Here is a 13,583-nt window from a genome sequence, read left to right as displayed (position 1 = left end):
ATCCCCACTTAACAGATGAGGAAACTGAGACATTCAGAGATTAAGCAACCCTTCAAGAGGAAACGGAAGAGGCAGACATTAACTTAGTAGCACAGTTCCAGAAAACAGTGTACCCAACTCATAAATGTCCTTACCTGAAAATTCTGCATAGCCATAAGGTAGTGTCTGAAAGTATCCTGGTCGTAAGTTTTCTAAGCTTCTCTTTGTCCAGAGTTGAAATATAAGCTCCCAGACTATGCCCCAGCAAAGCTATATGACCTTGTTCTCCAATATTCTGGATTCTGTTAATCAAAATCAGTTATATTAAAAGAGTATTCAAAATATGAATAAAGCAATAAAACAAAACCTAGAGACACAGTATTTCCACAGAGATCTGTCAGACTTGAAATCCATTTAATGGCCTAGAAGGTAAAAACGCAAATAAATCTAGAAAATTCATGTAATAAAGTACTGACAATCTGGGCAAGAAAAATATTTTAAAAATTCAGGTCCTAGGAGGTATTTATGTTTTTTATTGAATATCTACTAAATATACAAAATGTGAATAATTTTCTCCCCCCCATTTTTAAAAATTAAATGCCAGCTGTAAAAGCCATGGAGTGTAGAGCTGAGATACATTGGGCAGAAAATATTTTTTTCAAAAAAATCATTAGATGAAGATCAATTCCCTGCATCGAACAGCTGTTTATAACAATACAGCAAATTCAAGGGGAACCAAGTATCATTTTATGCATAATTAAAATAGAAGGACTAATTTCTCTTATAAGAGAAAGTACAAATCGGTAAGAGTAAGACCAAAAAATTGGATAGGATACAGGGCAAGGGATACATTTCACAGAAAAGGAAATATAAATGGGCCTTAAAACACATAAAAAAAGACACTTAACCTGATTCATAAGAAAAATGCAGTCTAAAATTGTGCTGAAATATAATTTCTAACCTTGCAGACTGGCAACAGTCCTTAAGTCAGCTAAGAGCCTTGCAGGGAAAGGTATGGGGAAAGAGACTCTCTCATGCACTGTTGGTGGGGCTGTAAACTGGCAAAATTCCACGGTGGGAAATTTGGCAGTATCTATCAAAATTACAAATACACAAACTATCTAGCCCAGAAACCCCACTTTTAGGACTTTAATCTCCAGAAACACTTGCTTGTGTGATAAATGACACATGTACATAGTTACTGGCTGTAGCAATGTTTGCAACAGTAAACATGAACAGGAGACTATTAAATAAAATATGGTTCATTCATCCAAAGTGAAACTGTCTCTTACAGAAGAAAGGCCCTTGTGTACTGATAAGTGATGAACTTTAAGACCTAAATGAAAAAAGCAAGGTAGAGAAAAACACAGTATTTACATAATAGAGGGAATGTAGACATTTTGCTTGTGTATACATATACATAAAGTATCTCTGAAGAATATACAAGAACAAGCTAGCAGGGAGGAATATGAAAGAAATTCCGCTTTTCATCCAAGGCCTCTGTAATTTTAGAATTTACATCAACTTTAGGTTTAGGTAAACATAGCATCACATCACTGACTGAAAATTGCCATTGTATACTCTTTTTTATTTTTTGAAATTTGAAAAGGGGTGAAAAAGTATTACTTAGTCCAAAAAGAAAATTAAATTTGGGTTGCCTGGTTGGCTCAGTGGTTGAGCTTCTGTCTTTGACTCAGGGCACGATCCTGAAGTCCCACACTGGGCTCCCTGCATGGATCCTGCTTCTCCGTCTGCCTGTGCCTCTGCCTCTCTCTCTGTGTCTCTCATGAATAAATAAAATCTTTAAAGAAAATTAAATTTAAGACAATTAACCATGAAACTAAAGAAATAGCTGAATTAAAGGAATAAAAATAAATGGATGATTCACAGACATGGACTGCCACCAAGAGATTCAGCTGTGGCAATTCCTAGCAGTTCGAACCAGAAGCATGAAGCAGAAGCCACCACCAGCAGCATAGCACACAGCAGTTATTCTCTGGTCCTTTTGCCAGCCTCTCTCTAAGACACAAAGCCAAGAGATTACAGGGTTGAGTTTTGGTGAGTGCCTTCCTTCTGTGAAATATGTTACCTAAAATCTATTAAATGTCTCTCTGAAAAGGAAAAATGAACACTTTTAATACCACATATAACTCTGAATGAAATGTAGCTCTCTGTTTTGGCAACCTGTAAGAATGCAATCACTATCAAAATTAAGAACACATATACTTTCAAAGAGAAGCTGCCAACCGTCCCTCATTACCGGGTACTCTGGGGCTCCTCATCTTCATCTCCATGCATCAGATTCTGAACTAACTGGAGGATGCTCACCATGTCTTGTCCACTGCAGAATAAAAAGAGAGCTGACGGACAGGTGGAAATAGCACACATCCCTTACCACTCTATTTCCTTCATTTAAACTAGCTTTGATCAGTTTTTTTAATTGAGAAAGAATGTGCTTGAGATACACGAGACATCTTTTAAAAGCAAACCTCAAATTAATTCTCATTATAACTATGTAAGTATTAAATCTTCTACCTAAACACGAGATTGATTTCTGAAAATTTCACTAATATTACTTCAGCACCGTTTCTCTACCTGTTCATTTGAATCCAAGCAGAATGTTAAATAAGCATATTTAAAAAAAAACAAAATAGTCTTTTTAAGATCCTAGAAGGTCAAAGCAGCAGCAAGAATACTCCAATGCCACTGGCATGACTAGTCTCCTTTCACATAGGAGTCTTTTCTGGTTGTTCTAAGGAGACTTAAAGGTGTAATGCAAGCATCCTTTATCACCATGTCTTCCCCAAGCAGGGAAACTGGAGATCTGCTTAGACTGCAAACAGATTTTCCTCTATCCAAGATACATTATTAAATGCTAATTACATGAGGAGCTGAAAACTTATAAGAATGTGAACAGCTAAAGTAGTAAGCAATGGCAAGGCAACTTGTAATAACGTAATGTAAAAATATTATCACTTCATTTAAGGGGAATGTGACAAAAAGTTCTTTTGAAAAAGCAGCACTGTCAAAACAATGCCCCAATACCCAATCTTCTCAAGGTACTGACCTCCATGTGAGAAGGACTATGGCCCTTGGACTTTGTGAAGAGAGTCGGTGCTAGTGACGTGACCTTGAGCAAGCTGCTGAAACTCACTAAGCCCTCACACCACAGAATTGTGAGGACACAAGGAGTGCACGAAAAATGTTTAATACTGTGCCTGGCAAAGCACCATTTCTGAGATGTTGGCGGTCAGCTTTATTAAGTGTGACTACTCCTGACATGTGGCTTTAATTCCCTCCCATGTTCCTGTTAGTATCTCTTCTAGGGAAACTTCCGTGGGATTAGTAGAACCCCTTTCTTCCTCTCCAGAGGTCTGGGAAGAAAGGACTGATAGGATTTGATTCATGCTCTCAGCTTGGAACCTGCTTCACATTTAGAGGGCTTCAAATCAGCACCATTCAGGCTAAAAGCAGGAGTGTCTATCTTAAGATATCAGTATCTGGGTGTGTTAGATAGGACACTTATATTGACACAGTGTGATCCTTCCTCCACACTTCTCTTTTGCAACATTGTATTATATTTATATTCAGGTCAAAGGACAATTTAAGGGAGTTGTACTATTTACCTATGTGCAGTTTCCTGGTTATAAAAGAAGAAAAAAGAAGAAGAAAGAAAAGAAAAGAAAGGAAGGAAAGAAGGAAGGAAGGAAAAGAAAGAAAGAAAAGAAAAGAAAAGAAAAGAAAAGAAAAGAAAAGAAAAGAAGAAAAGAAAGAGCTTGAGGGAAGCTGGGCTAGGACTTTAATTCCAGACTGAGTGCTAACATCCTGTAAACATTTTAGTTACACACCTACTTATTTTTCTGATATTTTCCCTGCTAGCTTAAACTACACACTTGACAGATTTGCTTTAGTTGCCAAAAATAAATAAATAAATCACTCTGCTACAAATGATCAAAGTTGTCATTTTCATCCTACTGTATTATAAAAATGTTCAATCTTATCAAATTAATATATCTCTCACTATAAAACATAGTCTACTGAATAGATTATAGGTTTCAGGGATGAACTAAATATGATAGTTGAGATATAATTATAAGTTTGCGCATTGCTTTGAGTCATGAGTTTGCTAAATTCTGAATGGGAAATTAAATTCTGAAGAGGAAAGGGGTAGCAGTATTGTAGATTCAGAATTATCACCAACTAGCCAATGGCATTCCAGTTTTCTGATGTTACACTGCACAGAACTCTCAATTTGCTTTATGCTTATCATAACTAAAATCATCAATCAACAATGGTTTGAAAATCTTGATTTAAAAAAAACACATACCCTAACTAAAAGTATGTATCTTCATTGCCACTTACCTGCCTTGGAGTGGCCCTGGAATATCTCCTGATACCAGCTTCTTTCCATTTTCCTCCTCTGTTCTTCTAATTTAAAGAAAATAAAAAAACTATTTGTTCTATCTTATCAAATTTCTAATATTTGAACATGCAAGCATGTGACAATGTTGCCTCAAACCTCTTAGTAATGTAGTGATGTAGGATTTGAAACACATTCATCACATCTTTTCCCCCACCCCTGTCGCCCTAACCCCTAGCTTTGTTCGGGATAGTTTGAATTTCAGGAAAAGAACATGAAAAAAAATAACACTTTAAACCATTTCTTGGTTAGCTGATGCTCTATAATGACCTAAACATACAGTAAGAAGTACTTATAGAATTCAAATCAATATATTAAGTTAAATAAAACTCTTCATAGGCAGAACTGAAAATTTTAAGTTCAGCTCCTCGATTTCAAAATCTTTTAATTACAAAGTACCTTCTACCTAAAACAAACACCATCTTTAAAGTCAGACGAAACTAAGCTAAGCGTGACATTGTGAAACCAAGAGGTGTTTTTACCAGCAGGAAACCAGTGCCACCAGCTTCACAACAGGCTGAACACGTTTAATAGGGTCACTTCTGTTCCAGGCTCACCTCTGACTGTCCTCTAGCATCTTCATGGCCTCCTTTAAGTTTTTTCCCATCTCAGCTAATGTAGGGTCTGCTATCTGGGAAACAAATTGAAAAAGGTTAAATTGTAATAACCCTGTACTATTTCTGCAACATAATTCATCCAGAAAAATTAAACTCAAGTCCATTTTCTTCTGGATTCATTATAAAACACATGGATTTATTATAAAGTACATGTTTTAAAGGTTCTCTATTTTCGTTATATTTTTTAAAAAGATTTTTATTTATTTATTTTAGAAGGAGGGAGAGACAGTGCATGCATGTGTGCATACAAATGGGGTGAGGGGCAGAGAGAGAAAGAATCCCAAACAGACTCCACACTGAGCATAGAGCCCAACTCAGGGCTCTATCTCATGACCCTGAGATCATGACTTCGGCTGAAACCAAGAGTCAGACACCTAACCAACTGACCCACCCAGGCGCCCCTCAAGTACATCTGATTTTGAAATTCTAAAGTACAAACATGCAATGTAAAAGAAGTCCACCAGTCCCACTCCCCAGGGAAAGCTGCTCAAGATTGACATGTTTCTTTCCAAATTCGCACCTTACTCCTGCATGCCCTGCAACTTGCTTTTTTCTACTTTATAGTGAATATGGCTCCATGTCAGTATACATGCACTTCATTTGTAGTGTTAACACCAGATTCCACTCTACGGATGTAACATTATTTACAGACTTCAATGAATGCTAGATTATTCCCATTTTACATTCTTAGAAGCAAGGTTCAGAAAAGTAGTTATGCTATTTGTTTTACTGCTGTAGTAGGCTGAAAAATGGCCTCTCCAAAGATATTCACTTCATAATGCCCTGGAACTTGTGAATGTTACCTTATACAGCAAAGTCTTTGCAGATGTGATTAAAGATCCTGAGATGTAAGATTACTCTGAATTGTGCAGGTGAGCTCTAAACATAGCCACGTGTATCCAGGTAAGAGAGAAGCAGGAGACTACTCTTGCATGTGCACGCACGCACACATAGACACACAGAAGGCTACATGAGGACAGAGCGGAAAGAGGTCTGAAGGTGGTGCTGGCCTCAAAAATCAGTGATGGGGCCATGAACTCAGGAATGTGTGTGGACAGGCAATATAAATTGGCATAAGAAAGGAAAGACTCTCCTCTCCCCTGGAACCTCTGCAGGGAGTTTAGCCTGGCCAACACCTCGACTGCAGCTCAGTGATACAGATTTCAAACTTCTAGCCTCCAGAACTGTGGGAAAATCACTTCCATATTTTCAGTTTGTGCTAATTTGTCACAGTCGCCCCAGAAAACTAATACCCTCATAAATCTGGAAGTAAGGGGCGCCTGGGTAGCTCAGTGGTTGAGCATCTGCCTTTGGCTCTGGTCATGATCCCGGGTCCTGGGAACGATTACCGCATTGGGCTTCCTGCAGGGAGCCTGCTTCTCCCTCTGCCTATGTCTCTGCCTCTCTTGGTGTCTCTCATGAATAAATAAATCTTAAAAACAAACAAACAAACCTGGAAGTGATTCCATACACTCTGGAAGCTTACACAGCTGGTCACAGTGACTGACACCAGAGAAGGGAACTGGAAGGATGGGCATCAGATCAAATCTGTTTCAGCTCACATCTTTTTGTTCTTTTCGGATTTTGGTACCAAGTATACTTCTATCTCCCATTCAAAAAAAGAAATGCTTAAAAATCTTACAAAATTCAACACACAAACTCTTTTCCCTTTCTTTATTAACCTCGTTAGCAATCTTAAGGCAGACAATCTGGTCATCCTGAACTTCTTTACGAGTTGGGTTATAAATAGTTCTAAAGGCTTTCTTATGTTCCCTTCTAACTCTTCAAGTGTACTTCAAGTGTATTTAATGCTCTTTTTCCTTCAGACTGCTTATTACACTTCATCATAATTATATGGAGTAAGTGTACAATAGGTTATATTACAGTTGGTATTGCAGTATCTCTTCAAAATTGTTTTTTTAAGAGAAGGAGAAGGGAGAGAATCTTAAGTAGGCTCCATGCCCAATGCAGGGCTTGATCTCACAACCCTGAGATTGTGAGCTGAGCCAAAATCAAGAGTCGGATGCTTGCTGAACTGACAGAGCCACCCAGTTACGCCTCTCCTCAATTTTTTTTTAAGAAATGCTACTCAGTTTATCAATTTTATATGGAAAAATGTTAATTCTGGAAGGGACCTTAGGGACTAATCCAGGGATTTTCCACTTGTGTTCTTCTGAGTCTTAAAACTCCTGGGAAGAACTTTGGGAAAGTACGGTTAGGTAGGCAATTGGGGCTTTTAGCTCTCTGCCCCTCATGAAGGAGAGCAGATCTGTTCTGTAACAGTAGTAAGAGTTTTAACTTTCACTTGTAGAAGCAATCATTGAACGGAAGAAGAGTAAGTATAGGACGTAAACCTCCGGCCTACCATTTGAGAACTGAAGAAACTAAGATTCAGAGAGGTAAAGTGACTGGCCTAACGTCACAGAGCTAACAGGTCACATAGCAGTGCCAGAACTCTCTGGCTTCCTGACTCCGGTTTCTGACTTTTCTATTACATCACACTGACTCCCAAAAGGGATTACAAAATAACCATGTAGCCACATCCAATACGATTTACACAAGACAGAAAAATCATTTTAAAACTGGTGTTTCCAATAAAATTCAAAATTTAAATGTAATCATGAGATGGGTTAGTAAGTAATCTCAAATGGTCTCTGTGTTCTCAGCTAATGAGTATGAGCAGAATGAGTAACAGACAATGGACAAAGAATGTATCTGAACTCCTCAGTCTACTGGTCATGTTCCTCATTATCCTCATCCCTGTGACCCTCCAGGGTGTTCCCAATCATCTGGCCAAATGAAAAGATAAACACTTCTGCTTGATCAACCACACTTCCACATTTCATGCTTTTAACACTTGCCCTGAGATATCCTTCTGCTGTTTCTCTCTCTAGCTATTAAATCACAATTCAATACTTCCAAGAAACTTTGGTGGATAAAACTACTTCACTCTGTTCTATTCTCTTTAAAGATATCAATATCGGGACACCTGGGTGGCTCAGTGGTTGAGCATCTATCTGCCTTTGGCCCAGGGTGTGATCCTGGAGTCCCAGGATTGAGTCCCACATAGGGCTCCCTCCATGGAGCCTGCTTCTCCCTCTGCCTATGTCTCTGCCTCTCTGTCTCTCATGAATAAATAAATAAATTCTTCAAAAAAATTAAAAACGAATTTATTTTAAAGAAAGATACCATTATCATTCTTGCTAACCCAAAGAATCTGGACCTGTTGCCTGACAAAAAGGATTGTATTTATGGGGACAATGGAACAGAATACATGAAACTGGGGTCATTCTAATATGCAATTGCCCTTTATCCTTACGATTCTTTACATCCTTTACTGCAAGTGGTTTTAGAGATGATCTTTCCAATATTCTCTCCAATTAGATTATAAGCTTCTTGAAGGCAGTAATTCAGACTCCTACTAATTTTGACTGCTTTTGTAGGACTAGGAGTCTCAAGTCAGCTTGATTCTTGCTTGAGCTGTCATGTTACCTCTGAAACCCCTTAGGAAAGCACAGCATAATGGGCATCAACATAGTGACTCTAAGTGCAACACAGCTGACGTTTCCTATAGGACTCAACACACTTTTTCAGCTAAGAGTAGACAAAAACAGTTGACTTAGTTTAGAACTCACTTCTTATGAACAATACTAATTTTTAAACACCAGAATTCATATGTGATGGTGAGATGCTCACATTGTGAAAGGCAGGAGGAAAATGCAGCTTTGAATTCCCCCATTTGAGTCTCTCTACAGAGCACATGCTCATTGAGAAGAACGGCTTATATTTAAATTGTTCTGGCTCCTCCTCTCTTTTAGGAAGTGAAGTTGAGGGTGGAGCAGGTGGCACAAAGTGGGTGGCTAGGGAAAATAACATTTATAGTTAACTTCCAGTAAATTAAATGTGAATATGATGGGACTGGCAATGCAACAGACCCTCAAGGGGTTGTGTTAAATGGATAAATCCAAAATACAAAATGTTATCCAGCTGCAGGATACTACTACACTCTGTCAAGGAACGCTCTAAGAAAAATGTATAATTTGTTACAGTTCCCTAAAACTAAAAACCATGCCTCCAGAGGCTTCAAGTGAGGGCAGCCGTGATTATCTTATTCACATTTCATATCCTCCATAACTGTTACAGTGCCAGACAAGGCAGTTGTGTGGTAAATGTTAATAAACAACAGCAGGGTAACAGCCAGATACAAACCTAAATGAGTAAAAGGTTAAGCTTGTATAAAGACATCTATTATTCAGTATTTAGATAGAGATTGTCTCAGGATTTTGAGGGGAAAAAATAGTACCTGTGCTAGGTTCCTAGGGAATGTCTTTTTTTTTTTTTTTAAATTCCTTAGCACCAATATAGGGTCGAGCACAGGAAAAGGGCTCAATGAGATTTGTGATCCTTAATAATTACTAACAGTTACCGGACTGCTTACTATATACCAGCCATTACGCTAATACTTTTATATGTATTACTTCCTGACTAACCCAAAGGCAGTTAGTATGCTTTAGGGCCAGAATTTATTTTTTTATTTAAATTCAATTAATTAACATACAGTGTGTTAGACTCAGAGGTAGAGTTCAGTGATTCATCAGTTGCATATAACACTCAGTGCTCGTCATATCCCGTTCCTTCCTTAATGCCCATCACCCAGTTACCCCATCCCTCACCTCCCTCCCTGATTCCATCAACTCTCACTTTGTTTCCTGTGATTAAGAGTGTCTTATGGTTTGTCTCCCTCTCTGATTTTGTCTTGTTTTATTTTTCTCTCCATTCCCCATGATCCTGTTTTGTTTCTTAAATTCTGCATGAGTGAGATCATATAATTGCCTTTTTCTGATTTACCGTTTAGAATACCCTCTAATTTCATCTACATCATTGCAAATGGTAAGATTTCATTTTTGATGGTTGAGTAGTATTCCACTGTGTGTGTGTGTGTGTGTGTGCGCGCGCACGCGCACCACATCTTGTTTATCCATTCATCTGTCAAGGGACATTTGGGCTCTTTCCATAGTTTAGCTATTGTGGACATTGCTGCCAAAAACATCGGGGTGCAAATGTAGGGTCAGAATTTAAAACAAAGCCTATACTACCCTAGAACCAGTGCTCTTAACCACTAGGCAATATTGCTTTTCAATTTTATCAAATAAGTAAATAAAGCAATTCACACTTTGAAAAAGTCCTTTACTCAAAAGTCATAATTAGAGCTAAGGCCTCCCCCTGCCCCCCCTTTTAAAGTAGGCTTCAGGGATCCCTGGGTGGCGCAGCGGTTTGGCGCCTGCCTTTGGCCCAGGGCGCGATCCTGGAGACCCGGGATCGAATCCCACGTCGGGCTCCCGGTGCGTGGAGCCTGCTTCTCCCTCTGCCTATGTCTCTGCCTCTCTCTCTCTCTCTCTTTGACTATCATAAATAAATAAAAATGAAAAAAAAAAAGATTTAAAAAAAAATAAAGTAGGCTTCACGTCCAGCAGGGAGCCCAAGGTGGAACTTGAACTTACAACCCAGAGATCAAGACCTGAGCTGAGATCAAGAGTTGACTGAAACACCCAGGTGCCCCAGGCCTCACTTTAAAGATGATCCTTGCTTAATGTTTTCACCCAGATAAAAAGTATATCAGAATGCTCTCCCTATTGGTAAAATTTCACAGTGTCAACTAGATGACCAAAAACATACCATTTAACCCAGGGCATTTGCAAGAGTGAAAGGAAGCACTATTAACAATTAAGTCACGACAACAGTTATAAACTGAGACAGTTCTGGGCCAACCAGGATGTGCAGTTACCCTGGCCTCAACTAAAATGTTCACTCCAGGGATCCCTGGGTGGCGCAGCGGTTTGGCGCCTGCCTTTGGCCCAGGGCGTGATCCTGGAGACCCGGGATCGAATCCCACATCGGGCTCCTGGTGCATGGAGCCTGCTTCTCCCTCTGTGTCTCTGCCTCTCTCTCTCTCTCCTCTGTGACTATCATGAATAAATAAATAAAATCTTTAAAAAAAAAAAAATAAAAAAATAAAATGTTCACTCCAGAGCTCACGCCCTCATTCCACCTAGTAGAGCCCATGCAAATGTCTATGGTCCTGGCTGTCTGAGTTAAAAGGTAAAATCAGAGGCAACATATAATTTGCAAGTAGTGCATCTGAAGACTTCTAAGACTTCTTTTCCTACCAATGAACACATCTGAATACATTTTGAAATACATTTTGAAATCTTGAGTAAAGTGACCTGACTCAAAATCTGGAGCCTACCAGGAACAAATTCTGGAAAAAAGGTCCTTCTGTTAACAAAATGATCAACAGATTCCAACCATCCCTTTTGAGGCCAGCAGTCTTTAGCTATGTCTTTCCTACTGACCTTAAGCGAGCCAGTCCAGGTTGCGAAGTATGTGAATGTGGGGGTTTTCAGGTGCTTTTCTAGGAAAGAGAGCAGGTGCCCAACTCAGACTTCTGAGCTGGACACCTATGGGCTCTGCTCACCCTTGGTCGCTAAGCCTTAAAAAGGTTGCAGCAATCATACTGTCAAAAAAAACAAAAAAAACAAACAAACAAAAAAAACAACCAAAACAGCGCAACAAAGCATTTATAGAGTGTGTATACCTAATCACAAAACCACTTTATGCTCATTACTGAGGATTCAGAGACAGCTATTACACTGTTAGTTATCAGACTGCAAATTTATAAATTATATTTCAGTTGTGGTTGATTCTGCTGTGTAATGAAATGGATTCAGTATTTTTGCTTCAATTATATTTAACAAAGATGCATGGTATGGCTTAATGCAATTTCAAAGCTAAGAAAAACCATTTGTGTGGTAATTGTCACAGAACTGAAATAGCTAATTTTGTAAAACAAGCCCCACTATTTGTCATTTTATAAATTTTTTTAAAGATTTATTTATTCATGAGAGAGACACACAGAGAGAGTGAGTCAGAGACACAGGCAGAGGGAGAAGCAGGCTTCATGCTGGGAGCCCAACGTGGGACTCGATCCTGGGTCTCCAGGATCACACCCTGGGCTGAAGGCGACACTAAACTGCTGAGCCACCTGGACTGCCCCCCCCACCTTTTAAAAGATTTTATTTATTTATTCATGAAAGACACACACACACAGAGCATTTTATAAATATTTTTTAAGAGCCATGTTTACACTAGTTGATTTTCATCACTTTCAGTCAGTGCAGAATATTAAAATATCCTGCCACTATCTATCAAAAGAAGAAATATTACACTTATGATGTTAAAATACCAATTAAAGTTCTCACAATTTAAATGTTAGAGGAGTAAACTCAAGAGTCAAATCCGAGGTAAAAACAGTAAAAGTAGTCAGGGAGTAATTCTCAAAAGTTTTCTAAAAGCTAGTAGGAAGTTCTAAATTTATCTGGAATAGGGCTGCATAGATTAGTGAAAAAAAAAAAACACTTATTTTTGCTCTTGGCTAGAATTGTATCAACTCAGTATAAAGTAACACCAGTATTATTCCTACCCTTATTTGGAATACAACCTATTTATTATTTTGTTCTATTTAATTTTTTTAAAAACTGCTGGTAGTGACCTGCTAAATTGATCTGACATCCCATATACAGGATGTAACTTGTAGTACAGATGTTGGCAGTTATTAACAACCAAATAAACACTCATTTGTTAATAAAGTTCATTTACTAAGAAGTTGTTTATAACAACCTTTCAAAAATGGTAAGCTGTAGTAGAAAAACAACCATCTTAAGGCATAAAATTTGGGAACTATTGCTCTACAGTCATTTTTAAAATGTTCTCAGCTCTCAAGCATGCTTGATTGAGCTCTTGTATATATTTTTTTCAGTTGAACCAAAGATGAAAACAAAAATCATATATTTACTTTCACATGAATTAGGGGACATCTCAAACCCTGAATTCATGGATACCACTGTTTAGCAAAATCTAAATTAAAAAGGGGAGGGGAGAGAAAGGAAGAGAAAACATATCTGGAAAGAGGCTCAAGGGAACTTTGTAAGGAGATGCAAATATTCCACATCTTGATCATGCTGGTGGTCATATGTTTGTATATAACTGCCCAAATTAAAACTGTATCATTAGAGTGGGTATTTTTATTGTGCATAAATTGTCCCTCAATTTTATTTTTTTAAAGATTTTATTTATTCATGAGAGAGAGAGAGAGAGAGAGAGAGAGAGAGAGAGAGAGAGAGAGGCAGAAGGAGAAGCAGACTCCATGCAGGGAGCCCAATGTGGGACTCGATCCCTGGACCCCAGGATCATGTGCTGGGCGGAAGGCAGGCACTAAACCACTGAGCCACCCAGGGATCCCTGTCCCTCAATTTTAAAAAGGCGAGCGAATTAATTTAAAGTCAATTTACAAGAAATATTAAGCAAATAATAGTGCAAATGGCAAACATGGCAAGATTCAAAGATGATTTATGAATAACTGCTGCTTGGGAAATATAGAGCTAACCCTTTAAAGAGAAGCAGCTCCCTGTAGAGAGGGAAGAAGAAGTCTAAAAATCTAATTTTATTTATTTTTTAAAGATTTATTTATTTATTTAAAGAGAGAGAGAAAGCACAAGAGGGAGGCGCAG

General features: G+C 38.4%; 1 protein-coding gene and 1 non-coding gene across 6 annotated transcripts in view; both read right to left on the bottom strand.

Moving 5' to 3' along the window:
• PDXDC1 (pyridoxal dependent decarboxylase domain containing 1) overlaps window positions 1-13,583 on the bottom strand; it is a 52,306-nt gene that overhangs the window by 30,699 nt on the left and 8,024 nt on the right. For 3 of the 5 annotated variants that reach the window (XM_025416436.3, XM_049111370.1, XM_025416439.3), the window contains 4 exons: window positions 4,957-5,030; window positions 4,342-4,407; window positions 2,240-2,320; window positions 135-281 (listed from right to left, as the gene is read on the bottom strand). In XM_025416436.3, the coding sequence (XP_025272221.1) occupies window positions 135-281; window positions 2,240-2,320; window positions 4,342-4,407; window positions 4,957-5,030 (368 nt within the window). Of the gene's footprint in view, window positions 1-134; window positions 282-2,239; window positions 2,321-4,341; window positions 4,408-4,881; window positions 5,031-11,369; window positions 11,429-13,583 lie in introns of those variants that run through there. The other 2 variants (XM_025416444.3, XM_025416443.3) reach the window with 2 other exon arrangements.
• On the bottom strand, window positions 1,473-1,541 carry LOC112641104 (small nucleolar RNA SNORD45). Its single transcript, XR_003124504.1, has one exon. It is a non-coding gene; the product is annotated as a small nucleolar RNA SNORD45 (small nucleolar RNA).

This window comes from Canis lupus, chromosome 6 (assembly GCF_003254725.2).
Source record: "Canis lupus dingo isolate Sandy chromosome 6, ASM325472v2, whole genome shotgun sequence".
Classification (NCBI taxonomy): Eukaryota; Metazoa; Chordata; class Mammalia; order Carnivora; family Canidae; genus Canis; species Canis lupus.
The sequence above is the reverse complement of the archived record's forward strand: the minus strand, read 5'-3'. Positions and strand labels throughout refer to the sequence as shown.